The 26507-nt window shown below is 47.5% G+C and overlaps 2 protein-coding genes across 4 annotated transcripts in view; one reads left to right on the forward strand and one right to left on the reverse strand.

Annotated features, from left to right (window-relative positions):
- Window positions 1–163: 163 nt before the first annotated feature.
- Window positions 164–11440, forward strand: GOLGA7 (golgin A7). Its single transcript, XM_032962553.2, has 5 exons — window positions 164–303; window positions 6494–6619; window positions 8777–8929; window positions 9983–10084; window positions 10651–11440. Exons 1-5 carry the CDS (start codon window positions 295–297, stop codon window positions 10699–10701), a joined length of 441 nt encoding a protein of 146 aa, XP_032818444.1. The 5' UTR covers window positions 164–294; the 3' UTR covers window positions 10702–11440.
- A 6112-nt stretch (window positions 11441–17552) lies between these two features.
- LOC116947090 (uncharacterized) overlaps window positions 17553–26507 on the reverse strand; it is a 30308-nt gene continuing 21353 nt past the window's right edge. For all 3 annotated transcript variants that reach the window (XM_032962508.2, XM_076070408.1, XM_076070409.1), the window contains 3 exons: window positions 25833–25928; window positions 25088–25228; window positions 17553–19792 (listed from right to left, as the gene is read on the reverse strand). In XM_032962508.2, coding sequence (XP_032818399.2) covers window positions 19737–19792; window positions 25088–25228; window positions 25833–25928 — 293 coding nt within the window. In that variant the 3' untranslated portion in view covers window positions 17553–19736. The remainder of the gene's footprint in view (window positions 19793–25087; window positions 25229–25832; window positions 25929–26507) is intronic.

Raw genomic sequence — 26507 nt, forward strand, 5'->3', positions numbered from 1 at the left:
GAATAAAATAATAAATTGATAAAATAAAATACGTGACTTTACCGAAAGAACCAAAGAAGATGAATCCTTGCAGTCACGAAAGCTTTAAATCGTAATTGCCCTTCTTCAGGGGGGAGCCCAATCCCGACCTATGACGACACACACCCGCGCGATGACATCACCTTGCTCAGCTCAACGAGATATCACGCTAACGTGTATATGACATAACCACGTTGTGAGGGAACGTCTCCTGGTCAAGAGCGGACGTCATCGCGCCGGCGGTGATGACGTCACCGGACGGGGGACGGCCGTGTCATGGCGGAGGTGATCAACGCGGAGTGGGTGGTGGTGGTTGTTGTTGTTAGTGGTGATGGTGGGGGTTAGGTGTGGTAGTGGTGATGGGTGTTAGTGGTGATGGTGGTGGTGGGTGTTAGTGGTGGTAGTGGGTGTTAGTGGTGGTGGTGGTTGTTGTTGTTAGTGGTGATGGTGGGTGTTAGGTGTGGTAGTGGTGATGGGTGTTAGTGGTGATGGTGGTGGTGGGTGTTAGTGGTGGTAGTGGTGGTGGTGGGTGTTAGTGGTGATGGTGGGTGTTGGTGGTGGTGTTAGTGGTGATGGTAGTGGTGGGTGTTAGTGGTGGTAGTGGTGGTGGTTGTTGTTGGTGTTAGTGGTGATGATGGGTGTTAGTGGTGATGGTGGTTGTTGGTGTTAGTGGTGGTGGTGGGTGTTAGTGGTGGTAGTGGTGGTTGTTAGTGGTGATGATAGTGGTGGTGGTTGTTGGTGTTAGTGGTGGTGGGTGTTAGTGGTGGTAGTGGTGGTGGTTGTTGGTGGTGGTTGTTGGTGTTAGTGGTGATGGTGGTGGTGGTTGTTGGTGTTAGTGGTGATGGTGGTGGTGGTTGTTGGTGTTAGTGGTGATGGTGGTGGTGGTTGTTGGTGTTAGTGGTGATGGTGGTGGTGGTTGTTGGTGTTAGTGGTGATGGTGGTGGTGGGTGTTAGTGGTGATGGTGGTGGTGGGTGTTAGTGGTGGTGGTAGTGGTGGTGGGTGTTGATGGTGGGTGTTAGTGGTGGTGGTGGTGGGTGTTAGTGGTGGTAGTGGTTGTTGGTGTTAGTGGTGGTAGTGGTGGTGGTTGTTGGTGTTAGTGGTGATGGTGGTGGTGGTTGTTGGTGTTAGTGGTGATGGTGGTGGGTGTTAGTGGTGGTGGTGGTTGTTGGTGGTGATGGTGGTGGTGGGTGTTAGTGGTGGTAGTGGTGATGGTGGTGGTGGGTGTTAGTGGTGGTAGTGGTGATGGTGGTGGTGGGTGTTAGTGGTGATGGTGGGTGTTAGTGGTGGCGGTGGTTGGTGTTAGTGGTGATGGTGGTTGTTGGTGTTGGTGGTGATGGTGGTGGTGGTAGTGGTGGTGGTTGTTGTTGTTAGTGGTGATGGTGGTGGTGGGTGTTAGTGGTGGTCGTGGTTGTTGGTGTTAGTGGTGATGGTGGTGGTGGGTGTTGGTGGTGGTGATGGTGGTTGTGGGTGTTAGTGGTGGTAGTGGTGGTGGTGGTTGTTGGTGTTAGTGGTGATGGTGGTTGTTGGTGTTAGTGGTGATGGTGGTTGTTGGTGTTAGTGGTGATGGTGGTGGTGGTTGTTCGTGTTAGTGGTGATGGTGGTGGTGGGTGTTAGTGGTGATGGTGGTGGTGGGTGTTAGTGGTGATGGTGGTGGTGGGTGTTAGTGGTGGTAGTGGTGGTGGTAGTGGTGGTGGTTGTTGGTGGTAGTGGTGGTGGTTGTTGTTGTTAGTGGTGATGGTGGTGGTGGTTGTTGGTGTTAGTGGTGATGGTGGTGGGTGTTAGTGGTGGTGGTGGTTGTTGGTGGTGATGGTGGTGATGGGTGTTAGTGGTGGTAGTGGTGGTGGTTGTTGGTGTTAGTGGTGATGGTGGTGGTGGGTGTTAGTGGTGGTCGTGGTGGTGGTTGTTGGTGTTAGTGGTGATGGTGGTGGTGGGTGTTGGTGGTGATGGTGGTGGTGGTGGGTGTTGGTGGTGGTGGGTGTTGGTGGTGGTGATGGTGGTGGTGGGTGTTAGTGGTGGTGGTGGTTGTTGGTGTTGGTGGTGATGGTGGTGGTGGGTGTTAGTGGTGGTAGTGGTGGTGGTTGTTGGTGTTAGTGGTGATGGTGGTGGTGGGTGTTAGTGGTGGTAGTGGTGGTGGTTGTTGGTGTTAGTGGTGATGGTGGTGGGTGTTAGTGGTGGTTGTTGGTGTTAGTGGTGATGGTGGTTGTTGGTGTTGGTGGTGATGGTGGGTGTTAGTGTTGGTGGTGGTGCTGGTGGTGGGTGTTAGTGGTGGTAGTGGTGGTGGTTGTTGGTGTTGGTGGTGATGGTGGTGGTGGTGGGTGTTAGTGGTGGTAGTGGTGGTGGTGGTTGTTGGTGTTGGTGGTGATGGTGGTGGTGGGTGTTAGTGGTGGTGGTGATGGTGGTGGTGGGTGTTAGTGGTGGTGGTGGTTGTTGGTGTTGGTGGTGATGGTGGTGGTGGTTGTTAGTGGTGGTAGTGGTGATGGTGGTGGTGGGTGTTAGTGGTGGTTGTTGGTGTTGGTGGTGATGGTGGTGGTGGGTGTTAGTGGTGGTAGTGGTGGTGGTTGTTGTGGGTGGTAGTGGTGGTGGTTGTTGGTGATGGTGGTGATGTTGGTGGTAGTGGTGATGTTGCTGGTAGTGATGGTGGTGGTAGTGGTGATGTTGGTTAGTGGCGATGGTGGTGGTAATGTTGGTGGTAGTGGTGACGTTGGTTAGTGGTGATGGTGATGTTGGTGATTATAATGTTGGTAGTGATGGTGGTGATGTTACTGGTAGTGATGGTGATGTTGGTAATGATAATGTTGGTAGTGATGGTGGTGTTACTGGTGGTGATGGTGATGTTGATGATGATAATATTGGTAGTGATGGTGGTGATGTTACTGGTGGTGATGGTGATGTTGCTGGTGATGTTGATGATGATAATGTTGGTAGTGATGGTGATGTTGATGATGATAATGTTGGTAGTGATGGTGATGTTACTGGTAGTGATGGTGATGTTGCTGGTGATGTTGGTAATGATAATGTTGGTAGTGATGGTGGCGATGTTACTGGTGGTGATGGTGATGTTGCTGGTGATGTTGATAATAATGTTGGTAGTGATGGTGATGTTGATAATAATGTTGGTTGTGATGGTGATGTTGCTGGTGATGTTGGCGACCCGAGGTCGATTCACGCCCACCAACACCGGTGACGATTATCTGAACCGGTCCTGGGCCTCCCCTAGGTCGACTCGGCCTCAAAACAGTACCTGGTGCGGTGTGGAGTAAACACTGCCACTAGGGAGACAAAGGCGGCCGGGCGTGGTGCTGGCCACACACCCCCTCGTGTGCCGGCCGTCACAGATGCTGCTGCTCGCTAACAGCACTTGCCCCTACAGTCTGTTACAGGCTACACGGGGGCCCTTGGTCTATGATGGGAGCGGCACTACTGTACAATACAGTACAAACAGCAGTGGTTAAAGGCACTCCGCTGTCCGAGTTAAATTCTCGCTCACAATAAATAAATAACATTGTAACATTGTCGTCGAACATATGGGTTGGGCCTCCCCCCAGGTGGACTCAACTTCAAACGAGTATCTCGTCAATATCAGCACTGGGGAGACAAAGGCGGCCGGGTGTGGTTCTGCCCACACCACCCCCTCACAGGCGCGCAGCGCTGGGCCAAGCAGTCCCCACCCCAGGCTGTACGGGTGGCTCTGTGGTCACGACGTTCAGTAACGCGAACAATTCCACGGCCACTAACACCGGTGACGATTATCTGAACCGGGCATGGGCCTCCCCTAGGTCGACTCCGCCTTAAATGAGTACCTGGCTGGTGCGGTGTCACGAGAGAGGGTGGCGGGAGAGACGCGGGGCCTTTCAGGGTGCCTCTTGAGAGAGTCGGTGGAGATGGAATAGCGAGCGGCTCTTTGCGCAGCGGTGAGAGGAGGATGGATGGCCGCGTTCCAAACTAAAACTAAGCATCTTCTTGGTTCTTTCGGTAAAGTCACGTAGAATGAGAATAAAACAAACAAAATAAGACGATAAAATTCTCACGACGTTTCGGCCACAACACAAGTAGCTTTCTTCAGGTGAAGGAACAGAACTGTCGGGACGACAGCGCCTCAATGAACGCTGCTAAGATTCGCAGCGTCTTTTAAGCTAGGTGGGATAAGTAAAGCGCCTTGACAAAGGAGTTTACATATCAAACAGGAGAATTTAGCATTGAAATAGCTGTTATAAAGTGTTAGATCAGCAGGGTGTTCTGACTTTAACACCCAGGGCAAACAACGTCTTGACAGCACTGATTGCATCGGAGTCATTGTCGCTGGTGACAGCGAGCAGCTTGGTCGAGACATTGCGCCCGAGGATTTGGAGGTGCTCAGACAGAGTGGTGGCAATGCGCTTGCCGACACCCCTTCCGGACTGCACATCGAGGATCATCAGCAGCATGGAATTCGACGCACCAGATTTGGTGTCGATCCAGTGCTCCGTGACCATCCAAAATCCCTTCCGGTTTGCTGTTCGAACACTCATCGATGGTGAGCGAGATGATGACGTCCAGGTTGGAGAAGAATGCCCCGACAATGGGCAGCATGATGGCGTGATGCTCGACAATCCTGCGAATGATGGTGCCGGCGGCTCCCAAAGAGATTTCACCTTGGATAACAAAATTAACCACCGCGTTCTAAAACTTTACCAGGAGGTGATCCGGGATTGCTGGCCGGCTCAGCGTGTGCTGCATATTAGGCAGCTCGCCGATGCCAACGTCCCGACCTTGCTGCCTGGGGCGAGCATGTTGTGCTTCTTGAGGTGGGCTTTCCACCCCGACGCATTCGTGTGGGAGGAAAACCACTTGCAGCAGTGCACGCACTGCCGCTTTCCTTGCTGCACACGGGGATCACCCTCCACCCAATCGTAGCGTGTGCTCCCACGGGAACGCTTGCCGCTGCCCCTTTCGATTGCTGTTTGCAGCGACCCCGAAAATGCCGTTGCTGGCATCCTCGACCTCGTTCTCTACCTCAAGAACGTGGTCCGTCTCCATCTGGTCCGACATCAATGATTCCAATAAAAAATGGAGGCCACGTACTGCGCCACGGAGCTTTTAGCAAGTGGTAAACAGGGTATTTACCGGGTAATACTTCGCGCTACCATTATCCTACCCTTTACCTTACCCCTTGGCATGGTCGACACCTTTACCCTTTTACCCGATAAAAAGGGGAAATTACCTTACCTTTTCCGAGGCCTATTCCACTGTGATGAGTGTAGGAAAGTACAGAAGGCGATCAAGAGTCAGACCTGCAAAATCGCCCGGGCAGAGATAATCTTCCCAAGGAAATTGCCGAGGGTGGCGCTTGTGTGCAGACTGCCCAATATTACATCAGCACAACAGGCTGGACCACTGGACGTGTTCCGCAGGATTTGAAGGATACTCTGGTTGAGTCAGTCGCCCTCCCAACAACAGTAGAGGAGTGGCGCTCACAGCAAAGAGCAGAGCGCCGGGCGGCTAAAACATAGCAAGTTGGCACGGTAGGGGCACAGCTGGTATATCTGCCAGACATCTCAGTCAACCCCTGGCACCTGAGTCTGTCCAGTGACCTGTCAGCGAGCCTTTGACAACTAAGTTCATAGTTCATTTAGTTCCATTTATTTTGGTATAGCCCTGTGAGCCATTCGGCTCTTGAATCGGGTGCAACCGCAACAAACAAAAAACAAAAACATGAACAAGAAAACATCTTAAAGTGACTATGTGACTGTGCAAACAGAAAATCAAGGAAAAAACATCAAAATATTCCTGAAATAGCACCGTACACCAACGCTGTGTGCAAAAATCCCAGTGGGATGCAAGTCAACAACAACCACAAGACAACTAGGATTAAGGCCATCAGTCTAACTCTGTACTACAATACACAAAAAAACATGGCCAAACCAAAAAACGTTTTCGAAATCAAAATAAGCCATAAATGCAATGTAACAGTGATCATAGGGACTGTGACCGAATTTTTAACAATAAACTACATAAATAACATGTAACACCAAACCCTAGAGCCAATGCTGGCTGCATGAGTCACTCCACAACAACAGGAGCATCAGTCGGAGTATCACATTTTTCAATGCACCTTTAAGATCAGCACACTTAATCAAAATACAGATAATACTTGGCAGCGGTCATCTGGAGCGAAACATTTTATTTTAGGCCACTGAATAGCAGTGGCAGCTAGGGGTGTACAACTCCTCTAGAGCAGTTTTGAGTGAAGATCTCATAGGTGGTGACGTCACCACCACTTAGTGGCGAATGGCGGTTGGTGGTGGTGTTAATGATGGCGGTGATTAAAAGCTATCCAAGCTTCTAGGCTCAGCAGTGATTAATGATGATCTAAGTTGGTGGTGGTAGTAAAGTTTCTGTGGGTTGGAGAGCTAAACGTCTATTCAAGCTTGTGTTTCAAATTCAGTACAATGCATGGGAGTGTGATGTGTGCGTGTCGGCGTGTGATGCGTGCAGGCACATAGTTTGGATGACCTTTCGCGCCAGGCCTTCCTTCTCACCAAAGTGTACGTGCAGCGCGACTACTCGGAGGGAACCTCCTGCCGATTCCAGATCAAGTTTCTGCCTGAGCTGGAGCCCCGGGTGACTACGCTGCTCCCTCCTCCCCCCCCGTAACGTGTCGCCCTGGTTAGAGTGCAGCCTGCAGCAGGCACCACGACCGTTGCGTGGGTTAGCCGAGGAGGAACACTCGCGCACATACGCACGGCAAGCTTTGCTATGGCAAGCTTTGCTACGGCATGCGCTTGTCTTCGACGGTATTCGGGTTAGGTTACAGAAATGAGGAAAATTGTGGCAGAATGTGAGAAGACCATTGCCCAAATGATTGGTAAGCTCTTTGTATAGGTTGTCCTCCCCCCCCCACACCTCCATTTAGCACGGTTTGCTATGTACCATGCAAAAGAGGTTCAACGTACATACATAGACTCACACAGAGACCCATAGACTCACCACACAGAGACACAAGCCGCACGACGAGATATTGTGTAACGTGAAACTACCTGACGTGTAATGATTACATCATCCACAATAGGAGGAGCGCACTTCCTTTTAGCGCTACATTTATTAATAATTTCGTGCTGGTCTTCGTCCCAAGTTTAATTAAACCCTTTGATTGACGTTCCGCGAAGTTCTGCTAACGTTTTGTTCATATCGGCTCTTGTTTACGGGTTATCCTGCCCCCCCCCCCCCCGCTGTCACAGACAGACCGACGGAGCTAAATAAAAAACGCAAATGCAGTCGTTTAGATTTCATTAATGCAATTTGACACATTAGCTTAAATAATTACAGCACAGTTTAACATTGTAATAAATATACACAGTAATACCTCGATATACAAAGTACAGTATATGCGTTCCTGGAGCCTTGATTGTTTATTGACACTTAGTATTTTGACTAACTTATAAGATTTGTCTTCTTTGGTTCTTTCGGTAAAGTCACATAGAATGAGAATAAAATAATAAATTAATAAAATAAAATAACAAAATAAAATTCTCACGACGTTTCGGCCACAACACAGGTGACCTTCACCTGAAGAAGGCCACTTGTGTTGTGGCCGAAACGTCGTGAGAATTTTATTGTGTTATTTTATTAATTTATTATTTTATTCTCATTCTACGTGACTTTACCGAAAGAACCAAAGAAGATGAATCCTTGCAGTCACGAAAGCTTTAAATCGAAATTTATAAGATTTGTACAATGAGAATGCGTTCCCAGCCTTCGTAACTCACCATTTCATACTATAAACACTTCGTAACTTACCTATTCACATTGTAAACATGGACAATCTATATGTAAAATAATATGGTATGTTATACTGTGCAGTATTAAAATAAAAAACTGACAAGAAATAATGTACCATACTGTAAAATATATTCACACTCACCAATAGGTTGCATTGCCCACCACACTCCACAGCGCCGTAGCATAGTGCTTTGTTGCGCGCTGATTCGCCAGGACGAATGTAAGCAAACATTCTGTGACCCAACATGATGCGCATTGCTGCAGAAACATATCTTATAATAATTTTCATTTATATTGTACTTCAGATGGATACTTGTATTATTTACATATTACTTCAGTATATTTGTTTATGATTTAACTTTATTTTCATTACCATTAATATAATGGTAATAAATCCAAAGTTCGTTACACGGAAAATTTGTATGCCGAATATTTGCATATTGCGGTGTTGCTCTACTCAAGCTAGAGCTGGGACAATCAGGAACTTACATGACTGTGGTTTTAGCAGACGATTACTCGGCCCCCGAGAGATGGTGGCCCCCCACCCCTCCCCCACAGCCACGCTCAGCGCTCCACGGCCGCCAAAGCCGACGACGCCACCACACCCCCCCCGTCACCTCCTGACCAGCGATAATCGGAAGAGGAATCGATAATTAAATAATCGTGTAGCCCTGCCCTCTTGTCATTTTTCTTATAGTGTAAGAAGTAAATAATTTTACTTTGGTTTTTTCTTGAATGGTTCAGTCAAATTTGTTGGGTTGTATGTATTTTTGTTAGTGTCAAATGGCTAATGAGTCACCTGATACGAAATGAGGGACAGGCTTACGTTTAGATAACATAAGATACAAAATAAATAATCAGACACTTCGCCGCCTCCTGTCGCTCCACAAAGCCAAAGGCTCTCTGGACTTTTGGCTCTCTGGGCATCTCTGCTGCTGCTGCTGCTACCTCCGCCACCATTCTTGACCGAGCGTGTGCTTTGCGATGTCTGGCGAGCAGATCGAGAAGAACTTGTTTGAGGACACCGTGCGGACCTTCAACAAGCTCTACACGGAGGCCGAGAAGATCGGAGCGCACTCGTACGTGGAGAGCTGCCTGGGCTGCCTCACGGGATACACTCTCTTCATGTGCATGGAGACGCGTTACGAGAAGGTGCCGCTCCCTCGCCAGCAGCGCAAGTTTCTCGCCATAACTGTGCCATTGCAGAGCTTTGTGGTTTCAATCCAGCGGCCGCCCTCATTTTTACCGTGGGTGTGATGACCATGAAAATGCAGTAGTCCCTCGGTTAACGTTTTTAATCCGGTCCACGAAAACTGCAGTGAACCGAAATAACTGTTAATCGAATTCACTTATAAGTTGAAAAATAAGTAAAAATCACCGAGTCTGCAAGAGAGCTGTTTCCACTGCCAAAACAGAAAGTGTGATGTAAACAAAGCCAGTCGAGGTCTAAACGGCTCATAAATAGGTATCGCTGATTGGCTGAGGGCAAGGCTCAGCTCCACTTACCAGCACTCGGATTGGCCGAAATTGGCACCCGCGTGCATAACGTGAACATACCATTCATCGAAATGTGGGAGGCGAAACGTTAACCGAAAAACCGTTAGCCGATGTCACTGTTGACCAAGGGACTACTGTACCACATGTCATTCGCAACAGTAGGCCATTGTGAGCGGTCATCAGGGTCCAAATTTGCCAAATTCCAAAATTATTAGCAAATTCCTCAGTTTGGATTGCACTTAACAATTGACATGTATGTGGAACTTATTTCGCACCATACGTAGCCAACCGGGCAAATGGGAGGTGCGGGAATCAATCATCCCCTGCGAATCCCACCAGGTCACTCTTGCAAATGAGACGATTCTGGTCTCTTGAGTTCTCACCCAGTTAAAATAAACAAATCTCAAGCGTCACATATGCGAGCACCATGCATTTCACGCGGAGCCAGGGTCACTGCATACCTCTCACACAAGGGTCAGGGTTACATGCACACATCACACACTGCTTTGCTTTGACCTTTCTCTAAAAAATAAATTGACCTTCGGGGGGTCAACCTCCCCCCCACATCTTTTTTCTTAATTTGATCGTGACTTGTTGTCACGTGCTTTGTGAGCGTCGAGTGCTGCGTTTGTTCTTTGCCCGTGCCCTCAGGCTTGACCCCTTGATGTAGATGTGACGCACCTCACGTGTAGATATGACACTTGGCAGGTGCTCAGGAAGATCTCCAAGTACGTGCAAGAGCAGAACGAGAAGATCTACGCACCGCGCGGCCTGCTCATCACTGACCCCATCGAGAGAGGCCTCCGCGTGGTATCCTTACAGCGTCGAGCGACTTGTGCGACTGGGTTTTGCCATGAGAACGTAGAGGTTTACACCACTCGTCTGAGTAGGGAGGCATCTTGCCCATGTCTGTGCGTGAGTGGGTGAGAATGAGTCGGTGGTTGAGCGAGTGATTTTAAAGGTGGGTGAGTGGGTGGTTGGTTTAGTGGGTGAGTGAGTAGGGAGTAAAGTGGGCGAGTGTGTGTGTGTTAGTGGGGAGCGGTAATGTAGCGGTTACCACGCTGCCCTATGAACTCGGCAACCAGAGTTTGATTCCTGCTCATGGCCAACACCGGTGACGATTATCTGAACTGGTCCTGGGCCTCTCCTAGATTGACTCGGCCTCAGATGGGTACTTGGTACAGTGTGTGGTAAACATCGCCACTGGGGAGACAAAGGCAGCCGGGCGTGTTGCTAGCAACCCACCCCCTCGTGTGCTCTGCCGGCCTTCATAGGTGCTCGTTAACAGCACTTTCCCCAACAGTCTGTTAAGGCTACAAGGGGGATCTTTATCGTTGTTATCCTGTGCGTTGCATTTCTTAACCTTCATTCCCCAGATTGAGATATCGATCTATGAAGACAAAGGCAGCAGTGGCGGCAGCCGATAAAGCGGTCCGGTCTCCAGAGACACAGATGGACAGAGCCACTCCTCCCGTAAAGGCCGTTTACATGGGGAATACATCAACACAGCCGCGTTCTGTATTTGTAAGGCATCACTACGGGTGTTGTCAGCATGGTCTTAGTAGAGAAACGCTTGCTAAATATTTACCTAGTGCTCACTGCATCAGCTTTTTAGTTTGTCGGTCATTTTTAAGGAATCATAGTGATATTTTATATGTATAATTGTCATGACCAAGTATTGCAAAGTTGTGTTGTTGCTAGTCTCCCTGTGCACGTGTAAAGACTCGGTAACAGTTCGGCTGTGTACACGCAACACTTTGTACAGTGTGCGCATTGTAAGTGGCAAGTTTCAGTTTGATGTTTTTATCCCGTTAAGTCAGCACACGCTGCTTTTTTTATTTTATGTTTTTATTTATTGACTTTGAAAATCCACATATTTTCTGGAGGCCCACTTATGGATCCTGCCGATGAGTGTGATATCAATCGCTTGGAAATTGTGCAATTAGGGTCCTGCTCTCATCCCGATGCCGTAAATGAGCCTCATGGTGGTGCCACCTCACTCAGCTGGGGGAGGATGCCGGAGGCTAAAGCAATGTTGGCATTCATTGGCCATGGCCGTTTATGTTGTGTCTAAAATTTGAAATGTTACTCGGATTCAAAAACTGCAACTGTAGTCCACATGTAGCTACTCTTCCTTCGTTAATAAAAAATTATAACGCGCACAAATTGAACTCGAAAAGCACATTCGGAGGCATGGGAGAAAGAGCGATGTCTCCAGATTCTGACAAGGGAGACACGGACTGCGATATGCGGTGGATTGAGAGAAGTGAATTCCATCCGTCAGGAGCTGCAACGGAGAAGCGATGTTCACTTGTCAGGTTCGAGAGATCGGAGGTTGCGAGATGGAACTTACGATGAGATGGCAGAAGCGAGTACTTTCAGAGTCCCAGACCCTCTGCTCGCAATCATTAGGGACCTTCATGATGGTGGGCAGGCCTGGGTAAAGTTGCATGACCAGGTGTTGGGCTTATTTTCTATGCACCTTGGGGTGCGACGGGGATTTCCTCTTGCCCCTGCACTCACATCTTCTTTGATCGCATAGTTTGATAAGCTTTCTATGGATGGACCAGTGGAATTTCCATCTGGTAGAAATACAGTGGGAGGCTGATCGATGCTTGGGTGCAGTCGAAAATGGCTCGCTTTTGATCAACCATATGTATACGGATCTGGTGATTACTGCCCATTCTGAGGAGGAGTTGGAGATGTGACTGCTGAACCTGGAGCATGCTACTCAGAGATGGAGCCTTAAAATCAACCCCACAAAAACCAAGCACCTGCCTGGGTATTTTGTCATCAAATGTGCAGTTGTGGAGAGAGTGGAGAAGTTTCCGTACCTATGCAGTTTGTTTATGACCAGCTCCTATTTGATATCCGAGGTCTCACTAAATTAGTCGAGTGACTTATTTTCATCAGCTGCGTAATATTGTGTGGAAGCTACACAGTCTTATCACTCCATACAAAGCTCCGTTTCTTTTTCGGCCACAGTTATTCCCTCCTTTTATGCTTGCAAAACATGGAGCCCTCTCAAAGGAAGTGGTTTATGTGGAAATTTATATCAGCCAAATGCTCTAAACGCATGTTGATTCTAAATGTGGAAGGGAAAAATCGGTGGGCCTGGAGAAAAATCCACACGACCACGGAGAGACTCGCAAACTCCAAATATACAGCAGCAGGCGTCGGGATCGAACCCACGACCTCCTGCGTACCAGGCGAGGGAGTTAACATCTCACCACGGCGACATCCAGATGGACCGGATGGGCGAGTAGCGTTGGGTCGTGCGTGTGCACTGATCACGCAGGAGCCGCTTGCAGTGTTGCTTTCGCTCGGCCGGTCGGTCACTGCAGTATTTGAGGCAAGTACATGCAAGCAAATGAAGTAGTTTTTATTTACGAGATAACATTTCTTGTGGCGCCACAGTAGTAAGATGTTAATTACTTTGCTTGGTATATAGGAGGGCGTAGGTTCCATCATGACCCTGACACCTGTGTATTTGGAGTCTGTGTTTCTTTCCCCGTGGTCATGTGGATTTTTCTCCGGGTCCTCCGGCTTTACCCTCCAAATTTTAAATCAACATCACGCGTTTAGAGGAGTAGTTCTTAACCTTTACTGCAGCCTTGCACGCCTTTGGTTCTCAATCGCTAAAGATTGTATAATGTGTCAACGATTCAGAGACAGTTTCTAGGAGGCACTTTATTAACAACTTTCACGGTCTCGTCCGCACGCTCTGCACAATCGCTCAGCCTTGCCTGTACACAACACTAGCCGTATAACACTGACGGCGCTGACTGAGATAGCCAACTCCTCTCCTTCGTAGCGCAACATCTAGCGGAGACGTTCAGCGATAACGGCGACGAGACGACATCAACGACGAGACGAGTCCATTCCCAGAACCGGCAGCCTCGAGCTCCCACTCGGCTCCTTTTATGCTACCAGCGCGGCCTGGCTCCGCCCTGACCGCGCTTCTCTTCTCGAACCCGCTAGTAGGTTCTAGGGGCCTCCAGACGGGGTCCTCCGTGACTCTTGCCCTAGTTCCTCCCCTCTGCCCACACACCGTGCTCACATCCTCACCGGTGTGTGTGCTGTCTGTCCACCACAGTCGCCGCTGCTGTCCACCAGCCGGCGCTATTACACCACAATGTTAATACACAAGGGGTTTGATGAAACAAAGTAGTTGTATATTCTTGGTTCTTTCAGTAAAGTCACGTAGAAGGGAAACAATAAAATAATAAAAATATAAAACAAAATTCTCACGACGTTTCGACTGCAACACAAGCAATCATCATCAGGTGTGAAAACCACAGCAAGATATTTTGAAAAAAGTGGCGTTTTTTTAACGTTAGCACCACGGAGAGCGATTTGGCAGTTTGTTCATCTATGTTCAGAAAAGAAGAGGGGGAAGACGAAAAATAATGGATGCGGTCTGAAAGCCACCTTAAGCGTGATCAATTAAGACTCGAAATGGTTTATCAAATCCTTCCAATGATTGCTAAGCCAGAATCCATCTCGGTTGAAATTGTCTCTGTGTTTGTATATGTAGATGGCCTCGTCCATCTGAACAAACTGTCAAATCGCTTTCCGTGGTGATAACGTTAAAAAACCACCACTTTTTTCACATTTTCTTGCTGTGGTTTTCACACCTGATGATGATTGCTTGTGTTGCAGTCGAAACGTCGTGATAATTTTATTGTTTTATATTTTTATTATTTTATTGTTTCCCTTCTACGTGACTTTACCGAAAGAACCAAGAATATGAATCCCTGCAGTCACGAAAGCTTTAAATCAAAAGTTGTACTTACGTGCCCGTGCTTTATTTGTGTTTTTGATGGTTTACCTTTAAAAAATCTGGCCATGTCTCGCACCCCCAGAAAGGTCATCTCACTCTCCCAGGGGGTGCGTGCACCCCAGGTTAAGAACCACTGGTTTAGAGTATTTGGCTGTATTACATTTACACGCGATGAGCCACTTAGTTGAGCTATAATTTGTGGCCAGGTCGCTTCTGAGAAAGAGCTCAGTGGGCCTTACCTGGTAAAATAAAAAAAGTATAGTTTAGTTTTAGTTTAAAATTATTGAACGATTTCGTTCATATGAATGAAACAAACATTTTAGATTCAATATTCTACAGAATGTCACTGAAGATGGAACCTCTCTTTTGCCATTTCTCACCACCCTTGGATACTGCTGAATGCAGTTTCAACACAAAATAATAAATTTGCCGCGTGCACACTTGGCCTGACGTTCAACTGCAGCGTGGGAGTCGGCAACAACGTTTAAGACATGAACGTGTAGAGTCTTGGTCATCAACACAGGCCCCTGTCGGCGTTTCGCTTCCCGGGTATCCATCGCACAGCGGGCGATCTGAGTGCTGGTTGGGGAAGGACGTGGACTTGGCCCAGTCATGTTGTGTTGTGCGCTGTTCACACTGCAGTGACGCGAAGATTTTTGAAAACTGAAAACGATAGAGAGGTAATAATGACATTTATAACGCACCACACTTTGCAGCAAACCATTTTTTCTTAATGTGGTTTTCCCACCTGATGATGATTGCTCGTGTTGCAATCGAAACGTGATTTATTTTATTTTATACCTACGTGACTTTACCGAAAGAACCAAAGAGAGTGGATTCCTGCAGTCACGAAAGCTTCAAATCAAGATTTTGCGGACAAGTCAATAACTCGGGTGCGGAGCCAAGCTCAGGGCTGCTCAAAAGCCTGACCCGGACAGATAGAGAGGCCTTTAGATGTTTCTTGAAAGTAAGAGTGCATTGCTGTTGCGGATGTGCAAAGTGATGAGAGAGTTCCACACCGAGGGGGCGACAGCAGAGAACCGACGTGAGGTTGTCAGTGTAGTGCTGTACAGGTGACCCCCGACTTCCGACGGCTTTTACGACCTTTAAATAAGACCCCCAACAATAACGACCAAAACTCGTGTCTATGATCGCCCAACGACTGTCATGTTAAGTTACAATAAATGTTTGTTAGGGTTATTTTCATTTATTTTCGTGGTAAATTTTGGTATTTCTATGGTAATGGGTTTCCAGCAACGGAACCCCAATATATAACATTGCGCCTATGGGAAACGAGGCTTCGACTTACAACGGCTCCACTGGCGACCGTCGTACAGGAATCAATTAGGTCGTAGGTGCGGGGGTCGTCTGTATATAGTGTAGTGTCCAGTGTTGTGTATAGTAGTGTGGCGTGTAGTGTGTAGTAGTGTTTAGTGTAGTAGTAAAGTGTATCAAGGCCGTAATTACAATATATATTGGGGGGACATATCCCCCCAATATATATTGTAATTACAAAATGTCCCCACCAATATTTTGCTAAAAAAAGTAGTAATAATTGCTATGCTATGTAAATAAAAACAACAATTTGCTAAATCTTGGCCACAATATCTGGACTTGTCTTCGTATAAATCAATGCATAGATTGCTGTTTATATGATTGTGGTTATGGTTGTACTTTATTCATCCCTAATCTCAAACATTACATACAATGAAACAAGAAACGGTAAAAAAAAGTAAAAACAGAGCGATGTAATACAATACACTATTAGACATTATTGTAATAAATAAAAAGTCCATCCCATGTGTTAGTGATTTTTTTTATATTTTAGGCAGGAAATTAGTTTTCAAATGTAGATATTTTTCTGGGTTGGGACCCCCAGACACCCTGGAAGATTTGGTCCCCCCCAATGTTGACTCCATGGCTACGGCATTGTAGTGTATAGTAGCGTAGCATATAGTAGTGTGTAGTGTATAGTAGTGTTTAGTGTAGTAGTATAGTGCAAAGTAGCGTAGTGTACAGAAGCAGATTTTGAGTGACGCTGCTGCTGCTGCGTAGGGTTCTACTGTGAGCTTCAGTGCAATGCGAGAGTCGTGAGGCGAGGTGTGGTGGTACGGAGCCGGTGAAGGTGCGATGGCAAAGTCCCGTGCGACTTCCTCGTCTGTCCTGCCGGCGAAAGGCAGCCCATGAAGAGTATGGAGAGCGGTGGCCGAGTCGAGTCTTCGATGGTGGACACCAAGGACGACACCAGCAAGGTGGTTATGTAACCGTTGACATTTGAGGCTAATGACTTGTAGAGATATTACAGTCGTCTAGGTGAGAGCCGACTATACTGCAGGCGAGGGTGTTGGCAATGTCGATGGAAACGAGTGAATGTAGGTGTCGAAGAGCCTTGAGATGACATTTGCAAGTTTTGATGATGTTGTTGACGTGAATATCCAGAGAGAAGGTAGAATTCAGAGTGACACCAAGGAATTTGATGCGGTTCGTAAAGGGAATGGTGGTGCTGGCAATCCGTAATATTGCAGGGAAGAGAGGGTGACCCGAACCGTTGTCGGGTGCCAATGGGGATGGATTCAGATGTGGCTGGATTTAAAGATCATGTGACCAGAACCAGTGCTGCAAGGTTATTGTGCACTCAGAGATTTTCAATTCCTTGAGCATTAGTGGTGTTTATTGAGGTGAATAATATAATTAGCACAGGAGTGGTATTTAATTCCGAAGCTATTAAACAATAGTGGTCCCAGCACTGAGCTCTGGGGGACTTTGCATGAGTGCTTTGTAATTGTGGATGTGGATTCGCCGATTTTAACAGAGGTCCTCCCAGCCAAGGAGGATGAGATCCATTTTAGGACTAATCCTCTGATTCCAAAGTCGGACTCAAGACTGGTAAGCTATAGGTGATTGACATTATCAAAAGATAATGAAATGTCCAGACCAACGAGAGCCGTGATTGCACCGGAGTCGACGATTCAAAGAATTTTCGTCGAAGACTCTAGTAATTGCAGTCTCCGTGGAGTAAGTCTGATGGTAGGCAGATTTATAGGGACAAAAGTTTGGGCAAGATGTAATGAGTCTTAAGTTGAGCAAGATGCCGGTAACTAGTAGGTTTGTCAGTGTCGAGTTTGGATTTCTTCAGACATTGTGGTGAAACTTGTCCTATTTTTAAAGATGGTGGGAAACACCCAGCTGCAAATGAAGCGTTGGCGATGGTGCGCAGTCGTAGTAGCGAGTTTAGTGAAGCATTTAAAAAGGGGCATAAAGAAGGATGTCAAGAGGAGAAGGTTTAAAGTAAAGTGATTGAATTAAGGCAAGAACATCATTCCGAGATCGGTACTGGAGTAAACCGCGTGCCTGGAGTGTTTCTTGCTTTCTTGTGTTGAACAAATGCAGCTGAACATTATGCACTCCGAGAATCTTTGTGGCTGATGGGATGTGTAAAAAAAATACTTCGGCGTTTTTACGTGGAGAGGAAGATGTGGCGGCGAATCAAGCGGCTTCTTTATTTCAACACTTTATTGTTTAGACATTTTATGAACGCTATCATGAGAAGTTACACGCGACCACTCTGAAACGCAACCCAGCTCTATCCCCAAGTCCTCCGGGGCGAGGCCACGGACTGCACTCCAGAACCCACGACCGACGAGCATGGGGGGGGGGGGTTCCTTGCGCAGAGCGAATCGCTGTGCCACTTCGCTGTGCCACCGCTCCCCTAAGGGGCCTTCCATAAAGGACGTCACGTGATTTTGGACGATTTTGACCCCCCCCCCCCCATCGTCACAAAAAGTCAGACCCCCCCCTCAAATATGACGTCACAAAGCTCTGCCCCCCTCCCCCTAAAAAAACACATGCTTCAAATCGCTTTAAACTCGTCATTGTGGTGCGTATTTAATGTGCCGCTGCACTCTGTTGTAGGAGAAAATATTTACTAAAAAGTCTATTTAATGAAGTAGAACGTGTTGTCTATTTAAAGTTGCGCATTTTGATGTGACGTCACAATTCTCACCTCCCCTCCCCCTGTCACACATCGTCACAAATGTCTGACCCGCCCCCCGCCCCCCCAGGTGCGTTATGGACGGCCCCTAACAAGGGGATCGCCTGCGAGTGTGGACGCGCGTCGGCAGCGCTGTACAAAGTCCTCACGCTGTGCTCAGCCCTGGTTTTGACACCGAGAATGTGCATCTTGCAGCCGCAGTGCTGAGACACACAAACACTCCACATACGAACTGGAATGGCGACTCATAAACCAGTCACATAGGTGCAACTAAGGGTTTTTAAATATTACATTTCACGAGTTTTACAATATCCACATTCAAATGGTTGCGGAGATTATTGTTTAAATATTGCCTCATCAACCACCATTTATTCACTGCTGAAGGCCTCATGATGTCACCAACCGCAAGACCCTGCGATGTTACAATCCCATTCCGGCAACCGAGCTCATCGCGTTGCTCCATCTCCACGGCAGACGCCCTCTTGGGGCGCGATCTCTCCTTTAGCTGCCAACCCCGACACCGGTCGAGATCATCAGCTATCTTCCGCTCTAGCAGTGATGTGTGCTGCTACAACACCCACCGACTTCATTTACGGTGATCATGTCAACTTCGCTTCTAATTAAATTTTGCTGTCTCAAAGTGTACATCTCAGCATGCACCTCTCCACGCCGCTTTGTATAATTTTACTCTTTTTGTTCCACTCCCTGCTTCAGTGTCCACGTTGGAGTGATGCTTGTGTATGGGTGCTTGTATGTTCACTGTATGTACTGTATGTTTAACTTATTGTGCACCATACGTAGCCAACTGCGATAATCGGACGTGCGGGGGAAGGACAAACTAAACACAAAAATTTATTTTAAAGAAATTCGTTTTCAATCTAGATTTAAAAGTGCATTGCTCCAGTGGCTTCCTAATAGCAGTAGGAGGGCCGTTCCAGACGGCAGCAGAAATGCATCCAAAAGCGTGCGCGATGCGGTAACCGTCTTCGTTCGATGGGCTCGCCAAAAGCCGCTCCTGCTGCTGCGAGGTTGACCGAAGTTTGCATGACGATGGTTTATCGTGAGACCGTGAGTTGGCGCCCGCCGGTCCAGGGGTGGCCTTCATCCAGCAGTGGATATCAACCCCCCATCGCGCCACCACTCGGTACCGCGACAGTGAAAACACACGGCCACATCGGCACGCGTGAGATGTCTGCAGCCATGTGTTAAGAGGTACACGCCAATTGAAAGGGGAGCTGATTTCTCACCCCAAAAATAAGGAGTTTCTAATGTACTACTGCTAATCCATTGAAGTAACTTTTTTTAAAACAGGCACAGTTATCATTGCAATGGATGATGGTAGCTTCATATATGCACATATCTACTAAACAGCCTCTCTAATCCTCATACTAAACAGCCTCTAAACCCTGAACAAAATGTTTCTCTAAACCTCATACTAAACAGTCTCTCTAAATACAATCGTTAACACAGTCTCTCTAAACCCCGTACTAAACAGTCTCTATAAATGCCACTCAAGTCTAAACCCCATACTAAACACAGTCTCATAAACCACATACGAAACACGGTCTCTCTAAACCTTGAGCTAAAAAAGTTTCTCTAAACCTCATAATAAACAGGCTCTCTAAGGCCCGTACCAAACACAATATCTTAAATTAAATATAAAAAAAGAAATATTCTGCGGGGCTATTTCAGACACTTCCTTCCCAGATGTCTTCTCTTTGCTTGGCAATCAGCTTTTTCTTATCTGCCAAATAAAAAATAAACAAGCATAACTTGATACATTTTTCAGTTAATCATTCAGGTTGAATATGCCAAAGGCGTTGGTAACATTGCATAACCTTGGTGCTCATTACACCAATTAGGTTAGAGCAGAGCTGTCAAACTGGCCACGAGCTCATATTTTATAAAACTAAACTTTTTATTTTACCAGGTAAGGCCCACTGAGCGGTGCAGCTTTTTCTCAGAAGCGACCTGGCCACAAATTATCGCTCAACAAAGTGGCTTATATCGTGGAAATTTATCGTAGTCAAATACTCTAAAGGTGTGTTCATTCTAAATGTGGAGAGAAAACGGGAGGACCTCGAGAAAAATCCACATGTACACGGTGAGAGAGACACGCAAATTCCAAATATACAGCAGGCGTCAGGGTCGGGATCGAACCCGCGACATCCTTCCATACATCTCGCCACCGCTGCGCCCCCCCACAACCGATTTATGTAACCGGTCAACCGGCATCATCCCCACTGCTTTACCAGAGCAGCGCCCAGCGGCGGCTTTCCCGGCGAGTTTCTGACCATGCGGCTCCACGCGTCGCCACCGCTGTGACGTGATGTGCGGAGGGGCCACCTGAGTGTGGCTCGACGGGGCACTGCTGTGCACACTTTGATCTCCGTACGTTTCCCGTCAAGGTCCCTCACTTGCCGCTTTATTGTAACGTAATTTATATTGCGCCTTAACCGAGGCGCTTTAAAGAGAATAAAAAATGGTAAATGTGAATGTAATGGTGGAGATGAGGTGAAAAAAATAGATGAGAACGCAATGGGGGGCAAATCTGTGATGTGTGAAATTACAAGAGTGGCAAGAAATATATGAGAGTAGCAAGATGTGGTGGGGCAAGTCCATGATGGTATTTGTAGACCAGGGTGAGGAATTAGAACAGGTAGTAGACAGGGAGCCAATGCAGTTGCGCGAGGGGGGTCGAGGTATGGGAATTGTAGGGGAGGTTGAATATGAGCCAAGCTGAGTTGTTTTGGATTTGTTTAAGGGGGGCAAAAGAGTAAATGGGGAGACCGAGAAAAATAAAGTTGCAATAGACCAGATGAGTATTGATATGGGAATGGATGAGGAGTTTTGCAGCAGAGGTGGAAATAATCAGTGGGATTTTGCGAATGTTGAACAAATTAAACCGGTGAGCACGGGTAGTGGTGGAAATGTGATCGGTGAGGGAAGAGTCACAGGTACCAGCAAAGTTGTGGGCTGCGGAAATAGGGGACATCAAAAAAGGAGGTAGAGAAATGGTGGGACAGCGAGGAGGGGAACGGGAGGCAGGCAAAAAGATCATTTGAGTTTTGGAAAGGTTGATGGACAGAAAGTGACGTGGATAGAAGCCAGGCGGGATTAGATGCGGGAGGCGAGGCCCTTCTAGGAGTGCTCCTCTGTCAGCCACACTCTCAGCAAAAACGTGTCGGAGCCTCGGGGTTTTTTCGGGTCCTTGGCCCTCAGATTTGGAACGCTGTCGGCCTGAGCAGCTGCGCCTGACTGCTGAGATTCTCCCATTTAGAAATAAAACCAACAAGACAACCCAACTTACGTCCTCAGATGTGTGGGTCTGCTGCGCCTTGTAAAAAAGTAAATAATAATAATGAATAATAATCTCCTCTCCATCTTGCCAGGACACAGCACCTCTCCTATCCAACAGCTCTAAATGCACCGCTCTCCCACAGATTACCTCCCATTTCTCGCTCTCACATCTTTCTTACATATTCTAATGAACAATTCTTATCGTGTATTATCTGTCTCCTCCATCTCCCCTGCGTGCATATCCTATAATCTCTTTTAAATCTGGTCTGAACTCATCTCCCTCCTATCCTCTCTACTCCATCTCGTGTGGATAAATCTAAGCAGTGCAGTGGGTCCCTCGGTTAGCGATATTGGTTCTACGGAAGCCATCGTTAATTACAATTATGGTTCATACACGTTGAAGAGCTTAATTTGTTCCAAGACAATAGGAAGTTGACCTTTTTCACCCTAAAAAAAACATAGTTTATAATATTTAAACACGCAATTTTCTTGTCCTTTTTCACATTCATTTTAGGGGCCATTGTTATTGATCTTATTTAACTTTTAAGTAAACAAAAAAAGTATTCAAGAGAGCTGTTTCCATAAGCAACGCAACATCAAACATTGAAAAGATAGCCGCCAGTTGCTCTAAAACGCTCATAAAAGGACGCCGCTGATTGGCTGAGGTTTGCAGAGTCCACTCAGGAGCGCTCGGATTGGCCGCGTGATATCGTAAAACATATCGTTCATCAAAAATTTGTCGTTGATAGAAACAATGGGACCCTATGGGAGGCGGATCGTTAATTGAAACATCGTAAATCGATGGCATCGTACACCGAGAGAGACTACTGTATTCATATCAATGCCTTTAGTGACTGCATCTCCGTCTCTTACATCTCGCAACTCACTACATCCCTTTCTTGCGAGTGTGTATTCTCTAATCGCACTACATCACGACTTCTAGTTATAATACACATGAAAAATAATCTTGAGACTCAGGGAGGCTTTTTTCTGAATAAAGAACATTAATATTAAAATGTATGTCACCTCGTCACTCTCGCATTGTGACCACCAAGGTTACTATTCATTCATTAATTCCTCCACCCATGGTAAGGACTCGGTCTAGCAGACTGTCTCGTCTCAAGACACACTGCGTTCAACCACCACACTGCAGGTCACAATAACACACTCACCCATCCACTCACCCCATCACTCACCACACTGCAGGTCACAACAACACACTCACCCATCCACCCACTCACCACACTGCAGGTCACAACAACACACTCACCCATCCACCCATCCATTAATGAGGGAAATAAGTATTTGACCCCTCTGCAAAACATGACTTAGTATTTGGTGGCAAAACCCTTGTTGGCAATCACAGAGGTCAGAAGTTTCTTGTAGTTGGCCACCAGGTTTGCACACATCTCTGGAGGGATTTTGTCCCACTCCTCTTTGCAGATCTTCTCCAAGTCATTAAGGTTTCGAGGCTGACGTTTGGCAACTCGAACCTTCAGCTCCCTCCACAGATTTTCTATGGGATTAAGGTCTGGAGACTGGCTAGGCCACTCCAGGACCTTAATGTGCTTCTTTTTGAGCCACTCCTTTGTTGCCTTGGCCATGTGTTTTGGGTCATTGTCATGCTGGAATACCCATGCACGACCCATTTTCAATGCCCTGGCTGAGGGAAGGAGGTTCTCACCCAAGATTTGACGGTACATGGCCCCATCCATCGTCCCTTTGATGCGGTGAAGTTGTCCTGTCCCCTTAGCAGAAAAACACCCCTAAAGCATAATGTTTCCACCTCCATGCTTGACGGTGGGGATGGTGTTCTTGGGGTCATAGGCAGCATTCCTCCTCCTCCAAACACGGCGAGTTGAGTTGATGCCAAAGAGCTACATTTTGGTCTCATCTGACCACAACACTTTCACCCAGTTGTCCTCTGAACCATTCAGATGTTCATTGGCAAACTTCAGACGGGCATGTATATGTGCTTTCTTGAGCAGGGGGACCTTGCGGGCGCTGCGGGATTTTAGTCCTTCACGGCGTAGTGTGTTACCAATTGTTTTCTTGGTGACTATGGTCCCAGCTGCCTTGAGATCATTGACAAGATCCTCCCGTATAGTTCTGGGCTGATTCCTCACCGTTCTCATGATCATTGCAACGCCACGAGGTGAGAACTTGCATGGAGCCCCAGGCCGAGGGAGATTGACAGTTCTTTTGTGTTTCTTACATTTGCGAATAATCGCACCAACTGTTGTCACCTTCTCACCAAGCTGCTTGGCAATGGTCTTGTAGTCCATTCCAGCCTTGTGTAGGTCTACAATCTTGTCCCTGACATCCTTGGAGAGCTCTTTGGTATTGGCCATGGTGGAGAGTTTGGAATCTGATTGATTGATTGCTTCTGTGGACAGGTGTCTTTTATACAGGCAACAAGCTGAGATTAGGAGCACTCCCTTTAAGAGTGTGCTCCTAATCTCAGCTCGTTACCTGTATAAAAGACACCTGGGAGCCAGAAATATTTCTGATTGAGAGGGGGTCAAATACTTATTTCCCTCATTAAAATGCAAATCAATTTTAATAATTTTGACATGCGTTTTTCTGGATTTTGTTGTTATTCTGTCTCTCAATGTTCAAATAAACCTACCATTAAAATATAGACTGATCATTTATTTGTCAGTGGGCAAACGTACAAAATCAGCAGGGGATCAAATACTTTTTTCCCTCACTGTACTTAAAAAAAAGCCAGGTACCACGCTGTAAGCCCCGCCGTGAGCAAGCACTCTTCCTCTTTCACATCCGTCAACTTGAAATTAGTTTAATTTGCGATTTAGTGCGATTTCTGTGCGCTTTATTATTTATTTATGACGCGTGCACGACCATACCAACTCACGCGCCTTTGGTGGGGAGGATGGCCCATGCCAAGTCGCACGCCTTCGGTGGGAGGGGGACATTTTCTTTCGCGTTATAAATCCTAGAAAAATACACTAAACGACGCTCAGGTAAATTCTTCACTGTCTCATGTCCCCCCCACCCCGATGCGTCCAGTTATTTCTACTATACAGTCGGTAGATGCTACCACTATAGGTCGTAGATATTACTGCAGAGCGGCCAGGGACATTGTGCCTGGGGGGGGGGGGTCAGGGGTAGCAGCCCAGCCCCAGCCTGCCAAGGTGTCACCTCAGCTGGCTGGACAATCTAGGTGAGGCCGGAGGCTCTGCACGGGACTACGCCTTACCACGCCACTCTGTCAGATGAGTACTTTGCGCTATAGAGTCGATAAATACTGCTATACAGTCAGCATGTACTACTGTAGTGATAGCAGGTACCACCACAGTCGGTATGCACTACTGTAATCATAGCAGGTACCACCGCAGTCAGTATGCACTGCTGTAATCATAGCAGGTACCACCACAGTCGCTATGCACTGCTGTAATCATAGCATGTACCACCACAGTATGCATTGCTGCAGTGAAAGCAGGTACCACCACAGTATGCACTGCTGTAATCATAGCAGGTACCACCACAGTCAGTACGCACTGCTGTTAGAATCTAAGAGTACTTTTAAAATATTTTTAAGACCCGGGCAACGCCGGGTACTTCCCGCTAGTTGTATATAATTCGGAATATTGGATCATTTGGCAAGGCCAGAGCCCCATATTTGTTGAATTAACAAGGGTTGACCTTATATGTGAACTTGTGCTGCTGCTGCCACTGAATCAGGAGCCAGGTGAGTGTCAGCAGCGGTGGCGCTCACCTTTGGCTTCCTGGAGTTTGCGGCGTTCAGCGGAGCGCTGCTCGGGGGAGGCGCCGCTCCGCACGCCCAGCGCCCCGGCCACGAGGCGGCGAGCCAGCACCGCGCTCGTCTGGGGCCGCGGCCTCACAGGCTGCAGGAACTCTACAACGTAGCACAAACACAAAGACCCCTAAGAGATCTTCAGCAGACCGCTGGGACAAGGGCTGTGAGCCGAACAGCACCTATGGAGGGTACCGGCATGGCACACGAGGGGGTGGGTGGTTTGGGTGGCCGGCACCGCACCCGTCCGCCTTTGTCTCCCCGCAGTGGCGATGTTTTACGCATTGCACCTAGGTCAGGCCCAGGAGCTGTTCAGGTAATGTTCAGATAATCGTCACTGGTATTGACCGTGAATAGGAATTGACTTTAAGAGCATCGGGCTGATATAAATGTCCACGTGATAAGCCACTTCATTGAGCTGCCATTTGTGGCCAAGCCGCTTCTGAACAAGAGCTGTGTAGCTCAGTGGGCCTTACCCAGTAAAATAAAAAAAATAAGGTAGTCAAATTTGATTTGAAGCTTTCGTGACTGCAGGAATTACTCTTTGGTTCTTTAGGTAATTATTTTCTTTTCTTTCTACGTGACTTTATCGAAAGAACCAAAGAGTAATAAGGTAGTCGTTAGTATTATCGTTATTCATTGCAAAGTCAGCCTCCTTAAGCGAGGCGTTGGCGAGGCGAGCGAACTCCGTGGCGGCGCTGCTAACCAGGGTTGCGGCGGGCCTTGTCGCGCGTCGGGCTGCTCGCCCGGCAGAGAGGGCGCGTCCTCACCAGTGCGTGCTTCATCGCCAGCGCGTCTTGAGCTGTGCACAGCGCCACGCGGACCGCAGCGCACGTTAGGCTCGACGCGCGACGTTTGTGTGGCCCCGCGGGTTTCGGGCGAGGCTGTGCATGTGGCAGAGTGACGTTTCTGTTTTCTGGGATCACTCAATTGGTTAGTTTGGGTGTAAAAGTCAACGGCTGAGAATTATAATTACGATTGATGGATATTCACACGTTGCTCAGGGTCCCCTTCTCTGGGTCTATGCCTCTACCATGGTTCCGTGTGCATCGACTGTCATGCATGTCCAACTCCATTGAGCACCCGGTACATAAATATTGAGGGATTGTCTCTAAACTCGCACTAGCTTCAGTTTAACGACAAACAAATACAACCAGGAGGCGTGACCTTGAGAATGAGAACATTTGAGTGGCACCCAAGGTCATGTAACCATCAGTGGTAGAGGGATTACACAACAACATTTAGCCAGATCGTTACGTGGCCCAGCCCAACAATGATTATGGAGCACCCAATAGTCATGCTTTGTGGAATATTATAAACATCCGTATTGTCATCAAACAAAATCACGAGTACATGTGATATTCCCGCCATCGTTCCTATA

The sequence above is a fragment of the Petromyzon marinus genome, chromosome 29 (assembly GCF_048934315.1).
Source record: "Petromyzon marinus isolate PM22_M1 ecotype Great Lakes invasive population chromosome 29, UKy_Petmar_22M1.pri1.0, whole genome shotgun sequence".
In the NCBI taxonomy this organism is placed as follows: Eukaryota; Metazoa; Chordata; class Hyperoartia; order Petromyzontiformes; family Petromyzontidae; genus Petromyzon; species Petromyzon marinus.

Excerpts from the sequence above, each read along its gene's own strand:
- GOLGA7 (XM_032962553.2), top strand. Across the intron at positions 6,620-8,776 it reads TGCCTGAGCTGGAGCCCCGG|ATCGAGAAGAACTTGTTTGA; the intron begins GTGACTACGCTG and ends TCTGGCGAGCAG. Across the intron at positions 8,930-9,982 it reads TGGAGACGCGTTACGAGAAG|GTGCTCAGGAAGATCTCCAA; the intron begins GTGCCGCTCCCT and ends GACACTTGGCAG.